This window comes from Dama dama, chromosome 12 (genome assembly GCF_033118175.1).
Source record: "Dama dama isolate Ldn47 chromosome 12, ASM3311817v1, whole genome shotgun sequence".
In the NCBI taxonomy this organism is placed as follows: domain Eukaryota; kingdom Metazoa; phylum Chordata; class Mammalia; order Artiodactyla; family Cervidae; genus Dama; species Dama dama.
The window spans coordinates 52,674,111-52,689,818 of NC_083692.1; the positions used below are offsets into that span (position 1 = coordinate 52,674,111).

General features: G+C 39.2%; 1 protein-coding gene across 1 annotated transcript in view; it reads right to left on the reverse strand.

Annotated features, from left to right (window-relative positions):
• The window catches only part of RORA (RAR related orphan receptor A), a 781,107-nt gene that overhangs the window by 185,050 nt on the left and 580,349 nt on the right, over positions 1 to 15,708 (reverse strand). The window contains exon 2 of the mRNA XM_061157286.1: positions 12,291 to 12,320. Within this exon, the coding sequence (XP_061013269.1) occupies positions 12,291 to 12,320 (30 nt within the window). The remainder of the gene's footprint in view (positions 1 to 12,290; positions 12,321 to 15,708) is intronic.

The window sequence follows — 15,708 nt, forward strand, 5'->3', positions numbered from 1 at the left end:
AAAACGTCTCTTTCCTTTTTACTCTATAGATTTGATGATCTGGTTTATAAAATCTTGTGTGGATAATGCAAACAAACAGTGTCAAAAAGGTCACTCCAAAAAATAACACACTCTGCATCTTTAGATACTATATGATTATTTTAAAATTTTCTGGATGAGATTCTGGCTTAAATCTTACAAACTCCTCATTGAAACTTCAAAGCCAGCAGTCATATAAATCAACTATACTTCAATTTAAAAAATTAAAAGAAAATAAAACAGAGCAATTTGATCAATTATTAAAAAAAATAAAGCAAGCAGTCTTGAAACTGAGACTCAGAATACATCTAGTAAATTGTCAGACATTAAGAAGCCCTTTGAGTTCTAATATTGGTTTCCAAAATAATATAGTACAAATCTCACAGTATCATTTCAAATAATAAGTATCTGTTCTCTCTTATAGCTGTTAACAAGGAAAAGATTGTTTTTTCCTATAATCAAATGTGCAAGAAGAGTGGTGTAAAATTGTATGTACACACACACAGACACACACACACACACACACACCTCTAAAGTCTACAGAAAGGACTTTGCTTGCAGTCCAGTGGTTAAGACTTCACCTTCCAATGCAAGGAGTGTGGGTTCGATCCCTGGTTGGGGAGCTAAGACCCCACGTGCTTTGGCATCAAAAAAATCCAAAACATAAAACAGAAACAATATTGTAACAAATTCAATAAATACTCTAAAAAATGATCCACACCCAAAAAAAAAAAATCTTTTAAAAAAATATAAAAAGCCTACAGAAATCAATGGAGCACATGGTAAATACCAATAACTCTGCTAAGACCAAGATACACCAGGATAATTAAAGCATATCTAGTGAGAAAAAGCTACAGAACTACAACTAATTTACAATATATTTTCTATACTGTCACCTTAACAATGTCCCCTGGGAGCAGAGGAGCTGTTAAATTAATTTAGCAAGGTGGGATCAGAGAAGGCCTTGCACAGATGTTGCTATTTGCATTGGCCTTTGGTGGAACAGTAAGACTTCCATAGGAATAGAATTTGGTAAAGGCCATTCCTGGACAAACAAGGTGCAACAGAATCAAAGTCACTGAGGTATACCCATGCACAGAGTCATCTAAGAACTAGTCATGGATAGCGGCAAAAACTTCCAGCACAGAAGTCAGGGATCGAGCAGTGGAAAGATTAACACCAGATTGTGAAGGGCTTTGTTTCCCATACTAAGTATTGATAGTTTCGATTCCTCAGGCAACAGAGAGCCCCCAAAGTTAAGGAGGTGGAATAAGATCCTGCTGACAGTGGAATCCCAGTGCAAGACATAGTTTTTCTTCTTCTTTGGGAGAGGAGGGAGTACAAACTACTGAATGTAAAGGTTGTATTCTCTAATCTATCTGGTCTCAGAGAACAGAATTCAGCCAAGGCACGTTCTTTCTTCTTTTTTTAAAAAATATTTATTTATTCATGTATTTGGCTGCATGGGGTCTTAGTTGCAGCAAACTGGATCTTCCAATTTGATACAAGGACTCTAGTTGTGGCGCATGAGCTCTGTACTTGTGGCGTGTGGGCTCAGTTACTCTGTGGTGTGTGGGATCTCAATTCCTTGACCAGGGATCAAACCCACCTCCCCTGGATTGCCAGGCAGCTTCTTAAGTACTGGACCACCAGGGAAATCCCAGCCATGGCATGCTCTTAGCACATGATCCTAGCACCACAAGACTGACATCTCTACTAAGAGAGTCACAACAGTCCTTATTATTGGCGCTCTACTCTATTCACATAGCAAAGTGAGAAGGGTGCCAAGCCGCATCTTGAGTACCCTGCTCTGCAGATTCACTGCCTGACAAGCCTTTAAGTTAGAAAAATAGTTCAAGAGGAATCTGTCACTAACAGCTTTATACGGTCTGTTGTTTCCTGAGCACCTGGCCACTGGGAGACCAAGTCTGAGGAACACATTTCCTACGGTGAGCCTTCCTGACAACTGCATTATCATTCCTCACATGACATATACCAGTTCATCAAAGCTCTTTCAAGCCAGAAAGCCAAGCTGATGATGTGAACCACCAACAAGTGATTTTTCTCCTAATAGCCTATATTTACATAAAGTCTTTGAATTTATACAGTACATGGGTAGCAAAGAAAGCAACACTAATTTTTTATTTTGATTCCCCTCACGACAGTCCCTTGGGGCAAGAAAGTGGTTAGTCTGCAGATAGACACCTAGGACCAAAGAAATAAAATAATTAGACATCATGGTTTTTATGGCGTTGGGGCAGAGTTAGCAGTCACATTCCTTCGCTGCGGTTTTCCAAGGGAAACCCGACAGCCTTGCTCCCACCGCAGACTTAAATATCTTCCATCCATGTTGATCAATTCGATGTCTGAGCCTGAATGACAAGCTCAACTAGCAATAATGCCTTGCACAGGATTTTAAGCGACATAATCAACCGGAGAGGGACTTGTGTCAGTTAGACTTTATCTCCTTAAAAATCAAGAGTAACAGTGGTGAGAGAGAAGTTTTTAACAAGGAGGAAAACCCTAGACAGTTGTCTCTGAGATTCTTCACCACAGCTTCAAGGACAACCAGGAAAAGAGCTGCTATTTGAGGCAACTTCATTATAAAATCATTTTTAATAAGCAATCTTAACAAAGAGAGGGAATACTCTTGTGGAGAGGGCCTCCAGGGACCCAGAGGCTGCCCAGTTAAGTTATTAGGAAGTTTCACACAAGGGACCAAACAGCTATTTCATTGGCCTCGGGGGACAGAGTTTAGTTTTCACCTGTTCTCTAGAGGCACTGGTGTTATCCTGTCTACGAACAGCAGAGACTGGTAACAATCAATTATCTCGATGCCCCAACTTGGTGAGGGAAAGTGAATTTTCAGTTTTGTCGATGCAAAAAGACACGGTGAAGAGAGACAGATAAATTACCGTGAGATGGTTCATTATATACTGAAGACTTTTCTGAATGTGCAGCCAATAGAATGCTACATCTGAACCTGAGCGTTAAGTGAAACAATAGAAACTCATTCTTGGGAAATTAAGAAAGAACAACAAAGAGAAAAGGACATATCATTAGCTAGCTTTGAACTGTACTGTGCAGTCATGTGAGGGAAATAATTCTTTGTGCTTATGAAAAATAATAAGGCTGTTTACTTTGTCTATGTAAGGAGTGAGCAAGATTGGGAATGTAGGGTTCAAATTTTTAGAAAGCTCTATGTGGCTGAGTTGAAAAGGGTTGGAAAGATACAGGCTCTTGGTATATTACAGTTGCCTCAGCCAATTAGCAGGACGAATGAAAGAAAGCAAAAAGAAACAGTAGCCACATAATTCAAAGTATGTATGTATTTTTCACTGTTTGCTTCATTCCTCTGATTTTAATGAAATGGCAAGCATTGGTCTTAAAATTAGACCTTCAAACTGGGAAGATGGAGAGAAAAAAAAATGAAACACTTTTTCTTTAATAATTAGAACAGCCTTCTCTTTTTGGACTAAATCTTTCCTGCTCAATAAGCACTTTTTTTACACAGGTGATCAGAGGAAAGACCAGAAAAGAACCTCCATCTGAGGCTAAGAATTTTGTTGGAGTTCAGAAAAGGGACTGAAGTACGGAATGTGTGATTCCTATGATACTCAATAAATGGCAGCAATAAAAACATTGTTTACAGGTCACTGTGCTTTTCACACCCATTTCGTGGCTTCCCACTGGTTATGAGATAAAGCCAAAATCTTATCTCTGTTCTTCACATCCTCTCTTTTTCTTGTTAATACTCTACTCTAGTCGGATAGGTTTATACAACCACCCACCCCAAGTCCTCCATCAGTCTACCTTCCAGCTGATCTTCCAGCTACTCACCACTCTTCCAGCTGATCCAGTTCAGCTCCCCGCTTGGGTTGCCCACTCAGACAGACAATCCGATTGAATCACAGCCCTGCATTCTTCTGCAACTTCTTCATTACTGAAAGTTCCTCAAGTGTCCTTTCTACTCAGATGTAGACTAAACTATTGGAGAGTGAGGATTAAGAGTTAAACTTTCTGTTTTATGCTGTGCTTAACACACTGCCACACACAGAGTAGGTGTTTGGAATATTAAGCTAATAAAATCTTTCTGACTCCTGACCACCTGCATTTGGTACAGGGTTGTGGTCTGCTTTCTAGCCTTCCCTCCTTAGGTTCCAGGATCACAGGTATCTGGATCATCACCATAGAGTCTCCTCCTTCTTTTCTCCAAAACAGGATGATTAAAGTAAAAGATGTATGGATTAAGTCTCTCTGAATCCAAACCTGAATCTTGCACATTCTTGCCGTTTCTGCTCTTTTCTTCAATATGCCCTCTAATGTATGCTTGAAGGTTAAACATTTAAGACATGTGGGGCTAAAATCCATGCCTACAATTTCAACAAAGCAAAACAAGACAAAAAGAGCTATCAGTCCTACATAGGAATAATGTGTACCCAGAGGTAGAGGTGAAGTGGGTGGAGAACTGTGAGGAAACTCTAGCAGTCACAGGAAAAAGGGTAATTGAATATCGTGGAAATGAAAAACTTAGTCATCATTTGTGCAGTTATGGACATCAATTATAATCAAAAGGACCATGTGACTTTGAATTCACTAACTTCCTGCAAGTGTATTTGATAGACCTAGTGTGCAATTTTTTGTGTAATTCATAAAGTTCATGTAGATAGTAACTTTCTCCATATTTCAGACACTTTGATAATATATCTGCTTCTTTTTAGTCCTTTGGGTGCAGATCTCAATAAAGAGAGAAGCTGGTGTAACTGCAAACCCAACCCGAAATTCAGGTACTCTCAAGTGTACTTGAAACCCAGATGTTTGATTCTCCTACGCATTCCTTTGATATACATTTCAGTTCCCTAAGGAACTTTTAGCTTTCATGGTTTTGTTTGTTTTTGGTTAGGTTTAGGGAAACCACAGTATCCTGAATTATTCTACCTCTTGGTGGCAATGATAGTTATACATGAATTATCAAGTTGATCTGACAAAAGAATGCTAATGTGCAATTTTCTTATAAATGCCAAAAATAACTGTAAAAGGTTTTGTTGCAGTGGAAAACAGGTTCCTGCTGTCAGAAATACATATTACTACTAGTGCAAGGAGCATGACTATCTTAGAAGCAAAAATAACCATTTTTAACTATCATTTTATCATGGAATCAGTTGAGGTGTATGAATAGTGGTGTTAAATGGAGGTTTGTTCTTTGATGAATGAGATTAGGTTGTTAAAAAATAAGTAATAATGTATTTATATTATTAGTCATCAAACAGACTTGGTTCATAAACAGAATACCCAAACATGTGCAATAATAATTGAACTCAGTTTTCTTTGAAGAAAGATAAGTAATGATCATTTTAGTTCAATTGGTTTAAATGAACTTTTTCATATCGTGGGAATAACATACCCTTTTCTTGTAATCAGTTGGTTCACCAAGGTTAGAAGTCTTTATGGGTAAAACAGTTGTAAAGTAAAAGAAAATCTGAGTCGATTGTAAGAGTGACTATTACACTTGACTTTCTTCCTATATTTTTGAGTGGAATGATCGCTCTAAGGAATGAAGTTCTTTACTTCATTCTGTGGTTCTGTGGGTTGGCTTAAACCCTGGCTTAAACCACACACCAGCTGGTTGTAGAACCCTGGGCCTCAGTTTTCACCTGTAGAGGAGGGATAGTAGCAATACCTCCCTCACAAGATTACGGGAAAGATGGAATGAAATAACACATACAAAAGGTTTAGAAAAGCATCTAGCACTTAGCAAGTGCTCGGTGGTGATTACCCAATGTCGATATTGGAGATGACAATGTGGCACTCCTGTGTGTGCAAGGGATCAATCTACTCTGAGTCCCACCTCTGCCCATTTCCAGCTGGATGAATTAGTTTGCAAGTTGTCTCACTTCTCTAAGTTAAGTGACTGATCTCTCAGACAAATTTTCTCATCTCAACTTAGGGGTACAAGTAGAACAAAGCTCATGGGGCCAATGAGAAGATTAAATGAGATAGTTCATATAAAGCGCCGAACATAATGCCTGGAATATCAGAACTGCTTAGTAAGTGATAGCTCCTGTTGCTACCATAACACCTACTGGAACTTTCACTGTTCCTATCACCACTGTCATTACTATTATTATTGAACTTGAAGTAACACAAAATCCTGAAAAGATATACAGCTCTTCTTTAACAATCAGCCCAATCATGTACAAGAGTTTCATTAAATATACAACAAATCCATCAAGTAGACACCAGTACTTGGTAGGCTAAGCATTTTTATTTTCTAGTACTGGTCATAATTTTTTTTTTTGGCCATGCCACGTGGCATGTGAAATCTTAGTTCCCTGACCAGGGATCAAACCCACATCCCCTGCATTGGAAGCACAGAGTCTTAACCACTGGATCACCAGGGAAGTCTTGTGATCATGGACTTTAAAAGAGCTATTCCTCATCTCAATTCACCCTTTTGAACCTATGTTCTGAAATGAGAATACAAATACTTTTTGTCCAAATTCAGTTCACAAATCTGAGGTCCATAAACAGCAAATATGAACCAGTTGGATGCTCTGATGGAAACACTTAGCTAAAGATTCAGATTTGTAATGGAATTCACAGATCCCCACCATGAATGGTGGATTTTTCGACTATGCAAATCTCCTACCTTGGAAGAACTGACTGGCAGGGCCAAATGTGATCCATTTATATCTTAATACGATGAGACAGAGGAATCCTGTATAGTTCAAAGAGCTTGGCTCTAGACAGACAGGCTGAGTCTAAACAAGGCAAACGTCTCCAGATGGTTTGGGGGATTTTTACTTCCTTGGATTAACTGATCTTGAAGGAACAAAGTAGGGATTCCTCTGGGTGAGAATAGGGGGACAGGAGGAGGAGCAAGAGTCGTTTTTAGCATCCAGGGGTAAATATTCACCGCTCCCTTCATTGCTACTGTATGCTTGGGTCACAATGGCAGAATCCTGGAGGTCTCTCTAATTCTTTTCTCCTCTTTCACTTTTCTGGCTTAATCTGCTTTCCAGTTGTGAGCTGAAACTTCGGGAAACTGTACACTTAGCCTTTGTATTTTCAGATTATTTCCTGTGATTATGTGTTCCCACTTTCCTGCAGTCCCAACCTTGAACTAAGTGTGTAAGCTCTTGGAGTCAAAGAATCTGTCAGTACATAGTAAATCCTTAATAAACAATTGTCCACTGAGCAGCCCTCTAAAGAGGCCAGCACTTGTATTTTGGTCATGCTCCATCGGCAGCAAACTTAGTGTCTGGGATGGCTAGTGGTCTCAGCAAGCTAAGAAATGAAACTTCTGGCAACTAGTGAGCACTAGTTTGTGGCTGTTGGTCAATGGGTGGATGAGAGCTGGATGAACGCCGACTGAAAGAACTTCAGTGTGGCTTCTTCTCAGGTCTGTCCTAATGAAACATCCAGCCAGCAATTGAAATTATAATTGCCGTGAGTCACACCATGACTCACACTGGTTGTCACAGCAACCAATTAACTATACAACCAAAGCACCTTCCATTCACTTTGCCAAGAATGGTTCTTGAGTTTTCCTGGACTGTGAAAACACTGTGGGTGAGCCCCAAGTTTGGGGTTGCTAAGAGTCTACAACCAAAAGGAATGGCCTCAAGGAAAGGAAAAGAAAACAAGAAAATAAGGCGAGTCTAGTTCTCGGACCTCCTGAGTAAACAGCAACAACCATGACAAACTGGTGGGTTCACTCTGCGATATCAGCAAATATCCATGGAGCGGAGGCTGAGGCCTCAAAACTAATTTTCTCTAAGTCAAATTTAAAGCCAAGTCTCTAGGGGTAAGTAGTGAATACATTAACCAAGTTTGCTTTAAATGATCATAGTAAATAGTTTTTTTTCTTTAAAGATACAAAAGGGTTAGTTCTCAAAGAAATATTCTGATTTGTACTAAAATATTTTTACTTCTAAGAACTGAAATCTATTTATAAGTAATACAGTGCTTTAATTTTCTATCTTAGGTGTTAGCCTAATGCAACCAAACATTTGCTAATGTACTAAATTCAGTTTTGATGGTTATTTGGGTTAAAATGAAAAGTTCCAGAAGGTTCAGAAGCATATTCTATTTTTATTTACTAGGGAAAACTGACACTCAGTGGGACTATACTGACAAATTTTCTTGATTGCTTACTGAGTAACTTGTAGTTTTTGCATGTCTGGAAGTCCCTGAGTGTGGAAGAAAGCAAGGAGAAGAGACTTAAACAAGAAATACAAGGGATGTGATTTAGGAATATAAATTAGGGTGTTGGGGTTAATATATATACACTACTATATGTAAAATAGATAACCAACAAGAACCTACTATATAGCACAGAGTAGGGAACTGTACTCAATATTTTCTAATAATGTATCAGGGATAAGAATCTGGAAAAGATCTATCTACCTACCTCCCTATCTATCTATCTGAATCACTCTGTGCTATACACCTGAAATAACACATTATTGTGACTCAACTATACTTCGATAAACAAAAAACTCTAAAAAAAGAATAAAGAATATAAACAAGGATGAGAACAGGAGGAAGAGCTGATGGTCTATTGACACTCTGGAGGCAATCCAGGAGCCAACCAGGTATCTCGATGGTCTACACTGTGGTGATTAGATGCTATATTCCCCAAGATGATGACAATGATGGTAAACTCCCTAGTAGCTGGAAATAGCTACGATTATTATCTGTCATATTTTTCACTTTTTCATCTCCATATATGTCATCTTCTAACATTTTAGTGAATGCAGAACTACCCATGCAGAATTAGACTAAGATGTCAGGAGCAAATGAACAGTTGTCCTTGGCAAACAATAAAAACCAAGACAGCAGTGGGTTCCAAGAAAAAACATATTTATCCACACAGTACTATCTCAGCAGGAAAGAGACCAGAACAAACTTGTGAATCATCAAAGCTAAAGCAATCTTGGAAGTGTCCAACCAAATACAGGTGCTATATAATCAACCGCGAAAATTAAATTCTACACCATGGTAAAATTTCTCGAGGACACCCCTATCCCACAAATAAAAGCTCCGTTTTATGTTCACACATCAAAACCCATCAGGAACGTTTCCTGTTGACAAGTGAAGAACATCGCAAGCATAAGAATTCCTTGATCTGTCATGATGACTTCATAGCAGAAGCCCCCAAACTTGGCCTTTCCTCACCTGCCAAGTAAGGCTAATGACACTGATGGTGCTGTCCCAGGAACTGAGGAGAATCAGTGGTCTCCAAAGACCAAGCTTATGGATTTCTGTGAGGCTAACAATCAGATCTCTTTTCCTGGGAATTTATGGCTTAACTCATCCCAAACACTTTTCTTTTTTAAAGAAGCAATACCTGTACTTTCCAGATAACAAGGTGGCCTAAAATGCTATCAAGTGTCACAACTATTCAAGTTCATTCTGTAGTTCTTGCACCTCTGACTGGTGTACCTGTGAGCTGACACTCAGGTCTGATAATATATTCTGCAGCTGTACATGTTAATTTGTAAGTGGAACAATCTCTCTGTGAGGGCAGTTAGGAAATTCAGGTTGAAACTGCTAATGGGAGGTGACTTCAGCTGTGGGTGATTGTGTAGTCAAGCCTTGACCAAAGTTTGCCAAACCCTGGCTAAAAGTAGAAGTCTTGAGACAGTCCGAAAAATGAATTCACACACTTCCCCTAAGAGTGAAACTTTTTGAAGAATAGATGTCAAGATGATTTAGGAGGAGCTGGAATTTAACATCTTAGGAAAACTGATCAGCAAGTTGGGAAAGTTCAGTTTTCAAGAAAAATCAGACAGATGCTAAAGAAGTCATTTGGGTGATGGTTATTAGAGGAAGAACTGATTTGTTTTCCTCCTCCTCACAACTTGCAGGGCCTGTAGAGACACTAAGATCAGAAATATGATGGCCTGTCTGCTAAGCTTAGTGACAAAAACAATCTCCATGTTTAAGTGTCATAGAAGACTTTCACTAACATGCAACTTGGACAGTTCAATTTCTCCTTGACATGTGCAAAGTTTTGTGTCAACTCTCTATTCAGATGCTGTTCTTCCCAGCTTGTCATTGGGACATTTTATTTTGGGCCCTGTCCCCACATCATGAAAGTAAACATCAACCAAAAAAACCAAGATGATTTCTAATCTAAATTGTTCTTATAAATGTAATATCTAAGCTACACAATAAAAGAAGTATTAAATCTTTCTACATTTACATTATGCTTAATCCCTAAGAATTTTCCTGCTGATTTTCATAGTTTGAAAGGCACTCAAAATCTACCCACTCTGGCTAAATCTTGATTTTGTTTTCAAGCAGGTATATCTGATAGAGTTCAGTAAGCCTCCATTGAAAGACCAACCTGTTACATTGCCTGAAGTGCCACCTTTTCTCATTAGCTACCACTCTCATGCTGTCATCCAAATCCTTCCATGAATTTCAATCCAACCACAGGTTATTATTTCTGCAACAGGCCAATGAAATTATCCTTAGGGATGACAGTTCCTTGAAGGTCCTTATGGACAGATGGTCTGTATGTTAAGTAACATCTCTGCTCTCTGTCCTAGTCATTGAATCCAATGGAGTTGAACTAGTGGTTTTGTTCGCTTATCCAGGAGCCAAGTCATAATGCAAACAGTCAGCGGCTTTCTGTATATTGCCAGGTGGCCAGGAGTCCATACCCCAAACCGCCATCAATAGTAGGCACAATCATCCGCCCCTGTTCGGGAGAGGCCCAGGACTGAGCTAGCAGAAAGACTGAATTACTTACCACCTCTAGAGTGGGTCCCACCAGGCCAGGGACGAGCTCATGGGCAAGGCTGTGCAAGGAAGCGCTCTGTACCATGCCTGCCCTGCGGATATACAGAGGACTTCAGTCTCCTGCACTGTCAATCTCTCAGTCATCATGAGCTCAATTATGCACCGACAACAGCAAGAACAACAACAACGACGACGACAAAACAACCCCCAAAAAACTAAGGGCCACAGACTATCCTGGTGGAGGGACAGCCAGCTGGAACTGTGCATTGAGAGATGAGGTGCTGTCCTGAGCATGTGTCCCTTACGGGCCTGAACTTCCCTCTATCCTCAAACTAACATTCCACTGGGGCCCACAGGCGAGCCACGTGGAGAGACTGCAGGACTGGGACCTAAGAGTCAGGCAACCATCAAACTGGGTGGGGTTGTTGGCTTTTGTTTTTTTTTTTTTTTGCTTTTTATATTTGTTTTCTACAAATACAGATAGACAGACAGACAAATCCAAGAGCAGGTGTTAAGAATCAACCGAGGCACAAGATAAACTACTTTGATGGTACACAGATTTTTTTCCCCTCCAAATGGTTCACATAAAATCAAAACTTTTCAAAGCATACATAGGAAAAATTGGGGGACACATCTCTGTTGGCCCTAAATTGTGCCATAAGTATCTCCATTGCTTGCCTTAGAAGGATGCCCAAACATATCTCATAGGTAGCACATATCTGTGGTCTGAAATAGTTATCAAATTCTAATGACACTCTTAATTCAAAGTCTAAATAATATGCTGGCCGAGTACAGCGAAAGTTGACTGCCTGCCATCAATGACGTATTGATTTCATCCTGAGGTTCAAGGCACAGTCAAATTTGCTCAGAATGCAAATCACAACACTTTACATTGACGTGAGTTTGCAAACTTATGGTGGAGTTCGAATGAAGGCAATTGATGAAAGCAGTTGAACCTGAGAGGTGGGAATGAATACAGAGGATAAATTCAGCACACGTTTCCACATCAAACTACCCATGCGATTTACCAGGGCCCACAAAGGCCACACTCAGGGTCAACCGGCAGCACCCAGATTCCTGGTCAGTATCTCTGCTCCACAGACACAAGTACAAAACGACCTACATCATGAATGGTGAGGAAAAGGAAACCCAAGTTTAAAAGAAATCAAGGTGATGTTTCCTAGAAACATACCAACTCCTCTAAGAAGGATCCAGAGTAAGGGTGACCAGTAAGTAATTAATTGATCCTCCTGGCTAGATTGTATGGTTTTTCTAAAGATGAATGCCTCGAATTGCTAGAATGTATCACACTATGCCTAGACCCTCTTTAACACACACTCAGTACAAACAGGTGGAGATGTACCACTTCCAACCACTACAGGTAGAGAAGTACGACCTGTACTGACCATGGATCACAGTTGAAACATTAGTTTATACTTGGAAGGGCCACAGCAGCCAGACATATGCGAATTCCAATTCTGCAGAAAACTTTGGACAAGAAAAAAAGATGCATTACTTACATGTATGTGTCTTCTTTGTTACTGAGATACCTAGAAGAGAAGAAACAAGGACAAAGGTGAGAAAGCAGCCTACGTGTATTTCTTAGAACATACATCATTCCCAGTGTACTCTGAAATACATTTTGTTCAGATGGGGATGGAGAAGGAAGATGAGTTCTCATTTCACCTACAACATCATGGGATCTACCCCAGAATAATGAAATCATTAACCATGGGGCCAGCAAGCATTGCCTACTGGCTTAAGAGATTTTGTGGCAAAAATAAAATAAAATAGCATCATAGACAGTCATTAAACAGAATGAGGGAAGACTCTTATTTTTTATTTTAAATAGGGAAGATGATCACATCTATAAGTAGAGTGGGAAAGATTTAAGGGAAAGATTTAGGAGAGTGATGCCAACTTACTCAGACAAGAGTGAACCGAGCCATGGAGGAATTAATTTGCTCTGGCCATTGATTTCATGTTCACTTTTTAATGAAAATGACTCTTGCTGCTTACATGAAGCATTACATTTAATGGGGAGGGAAAATACATCCACAAAATGCACCTCTCTGTCCGTACTCATTAAAGTCAGAAGGAGGATGACTGGTACTTCTGCAAATGGCAGCGCAACGCACAGAAACCACATGAAGACACGAGGGATTCATGAGTCAGCACCCCTGAGGCTTCCAAGCTGCTTCACAAAGAGCAGGTGAGGAATGGAGCTGGGCAAGATTCGGCACATGAGGACCTCAGAAAGATAATGTGAACGCATCCTTCAGTGAAAACAGTGCTACTGCCATTTCAGAAGTGTTCCACTTATATATTCTGTATGCTTCATTCTTCTTGGGGGATAGTCTTAAGACTAAATAGGCTCAAAGTCATAAAACTCTTGAAAACATTTAGCCTGTGACTAAGAAATGCGGTAAACCATGAATGTGTTTTTTCTTTTAAGTTATTAAGAGAACTATTTAACCCTCCTCTAGAAAGTAACCTCATTGAAAAATTTGGCACCCACATCAGACCTATTACTTAGCTATGGGACATATCATACAGGGAAGAAATCTGTTGTGAAAATCCATGGTAGACATAAAAAAAAAAAAGTTAGTGCCAAAGTTGTACGCCAAGACCAAAATCACACACTTGCTCCCTCCACAACTTTCCAAAGGACTTATTTAGGGAAGCTGAAATTACATAGCCCAACTCAAATTCTTTTTTCCCCCCTTTTTATTGAGGAAAACGAAACTATTGTTTTTCATCATGTTTGAGTTGGCTTTGGAGAGTGAAGTTAAAACCCTCTGCAAAGAGTCTTAAAGACTCTCTCACATAGGAACTAACCAAAGGGTTTTAGGAGTTTTTGAAATGAACATTTTCTTGGGAAGGGAACTTCTCCCAACAGCAACAGGGAGTCAAATTGAAAATCTGAATACCATTTGCAACTCCAGCTCATGATACCAGCACCAATAAATTGATATATTAGTGCTCTTTCAGCATTATGAGAGCTATATGTGTACTTTCCTTAGGAAATAATGCTTTCTGTAAAAATCACTTTGAAGAGAAAGTGCTTATGCTGTCACTCCTGATTATTCAGAACCTTCACACAATTGGATTTAACACAGCCCCAAACGCACCTATCTATATTCGCTGAGTGTGGAACAATTTTTCCTGACATCCAAAGGCCTGATGAAAATACCACTGCTTTGACTTTTCTACTTAAATTTATTATACAGTGTGATGCAGTGTTCTCATCAAATATTTTCATGACGATTATAATGATAATAGATTTTGAAAATCTTTCCAGGAAAACTGCTTGGTCTTTGCGATCAGAATAGCATGGAGCTAAAACGTCTCATATCTGTCTCCAGAAGAAAGTATGACTTCTGCAACAGCACAAACTCAGCCTCTTTTTTTTTTTTTAAAAAAGCTGCCAATTAGTGATCAGTATAAATAACTAGGGGATATATCTATACAAGAGCTGCCAGAGTTAGCAGAAAAAATACAGGATTCCCAATTATATTTAAATTTCAGACACTAATAATTTATGTGAAATTCAAATGTAACTGAGCATCCTGTACTTTATCTGGCAACCCTAACTTATATAAATAAAATGTTTAAAAAATTTTAAAAATGTAAATTATATTCATTATGGCAAGGAAAAATATACCAATAAATTAGTAGATATACTTTTATGGAGAAAGGCTTAAAAAACACATCCCTCTCACATAAGTAATATTTTTTTAAAATTCATTAAAACTCCTATTTATAGAGACAGAACTGTGTATAACACTTAATTTTCTTTTTCTTTTTTTAACTTAAAAGCCATTATGAAGTCAAAATTCTGTTTTCATAGGAAAGGAAAAATGAACTGAAACAATTTGAACACATAAAAGACAAATTTAATGAAACAATCAGAAAATTTCATGGAATTCCTTAGTTCTTATTTCCTTAAAAATAACTGTGATTACTCTAATGTCTTATGGTAGTCTTTTCTCTATAGACGCTCCAGTACTTCAGAGTAACTGATTCCACAGAAGTGGGGAAAAAAAAAAAAGGAGAAAATGTCCTTTTCATTGCACAAATGTGTCAACTCTGGAAAGTTTAAGGAAGACAATAAGTTTTCTGTGGAAACTTAATATCTGGTGGGAAGTGAATCCATGGTATGTATTTAAAGCTATCTAAGGAGGTAAAGCCTCTTGATGAACGTGAAAGAGGAGAGTGAAAAAGCTGGCTTCAAGTTCAACATTCAGAAAACTAAAATTATGGCATATGGTCCCATCACTTCATGGCAAATAGATGGGGAAACAGTGGAAACAGTGTCAGACTTTATTTTTTGGGGCTCCAAAATCACTGCAGATGGTGATTGCAGCCATGAAATTAAAAGATGCTTACTCCTTGGAAGGAAAGTTATGACCAACCTAGATAGCATATTAAAAAGCAGAGACATTACTTTGCCAACAAACGTCCGTCTAGTCAAGGCTATGGTTTTTCCAGTGGTCATGTATGGATGTGAGAGTTGGACTGTGAAGAAAGCTGAGAGCTGAAAAATTGATGCTTTTGAACTGTGGTGTTGGAGAAGACTCTTGAGAGTCCCTTGGATTGCAAGGAGATCCAACCAGTCCATCCTAAAGGAGATCAGTCCTGGGTGTTCATTGGAAGGACTGATGCTGAAGCTGAAACTCTAATACTTTGGCCACCTCATGCAAAGAGTTGACTCATTGGAAAAGACCCTGATGCTGGGAGGGACTGGGGGCAGGAAGAGAAAGGGCGACAGAGGATGAGATGGCTTGATGGCATCACCGACTCGATGGACATGAGTTTGAGTAAACTCTGGGAGTTGGTGATGGACAGGGAGGCCTGGCATGCTGTGACTCATGGGGTCGCAAAGAGTTGGACACAACTGAGTAACTGAACTGACTGAAGGAGGTAAAAGACTGGTAC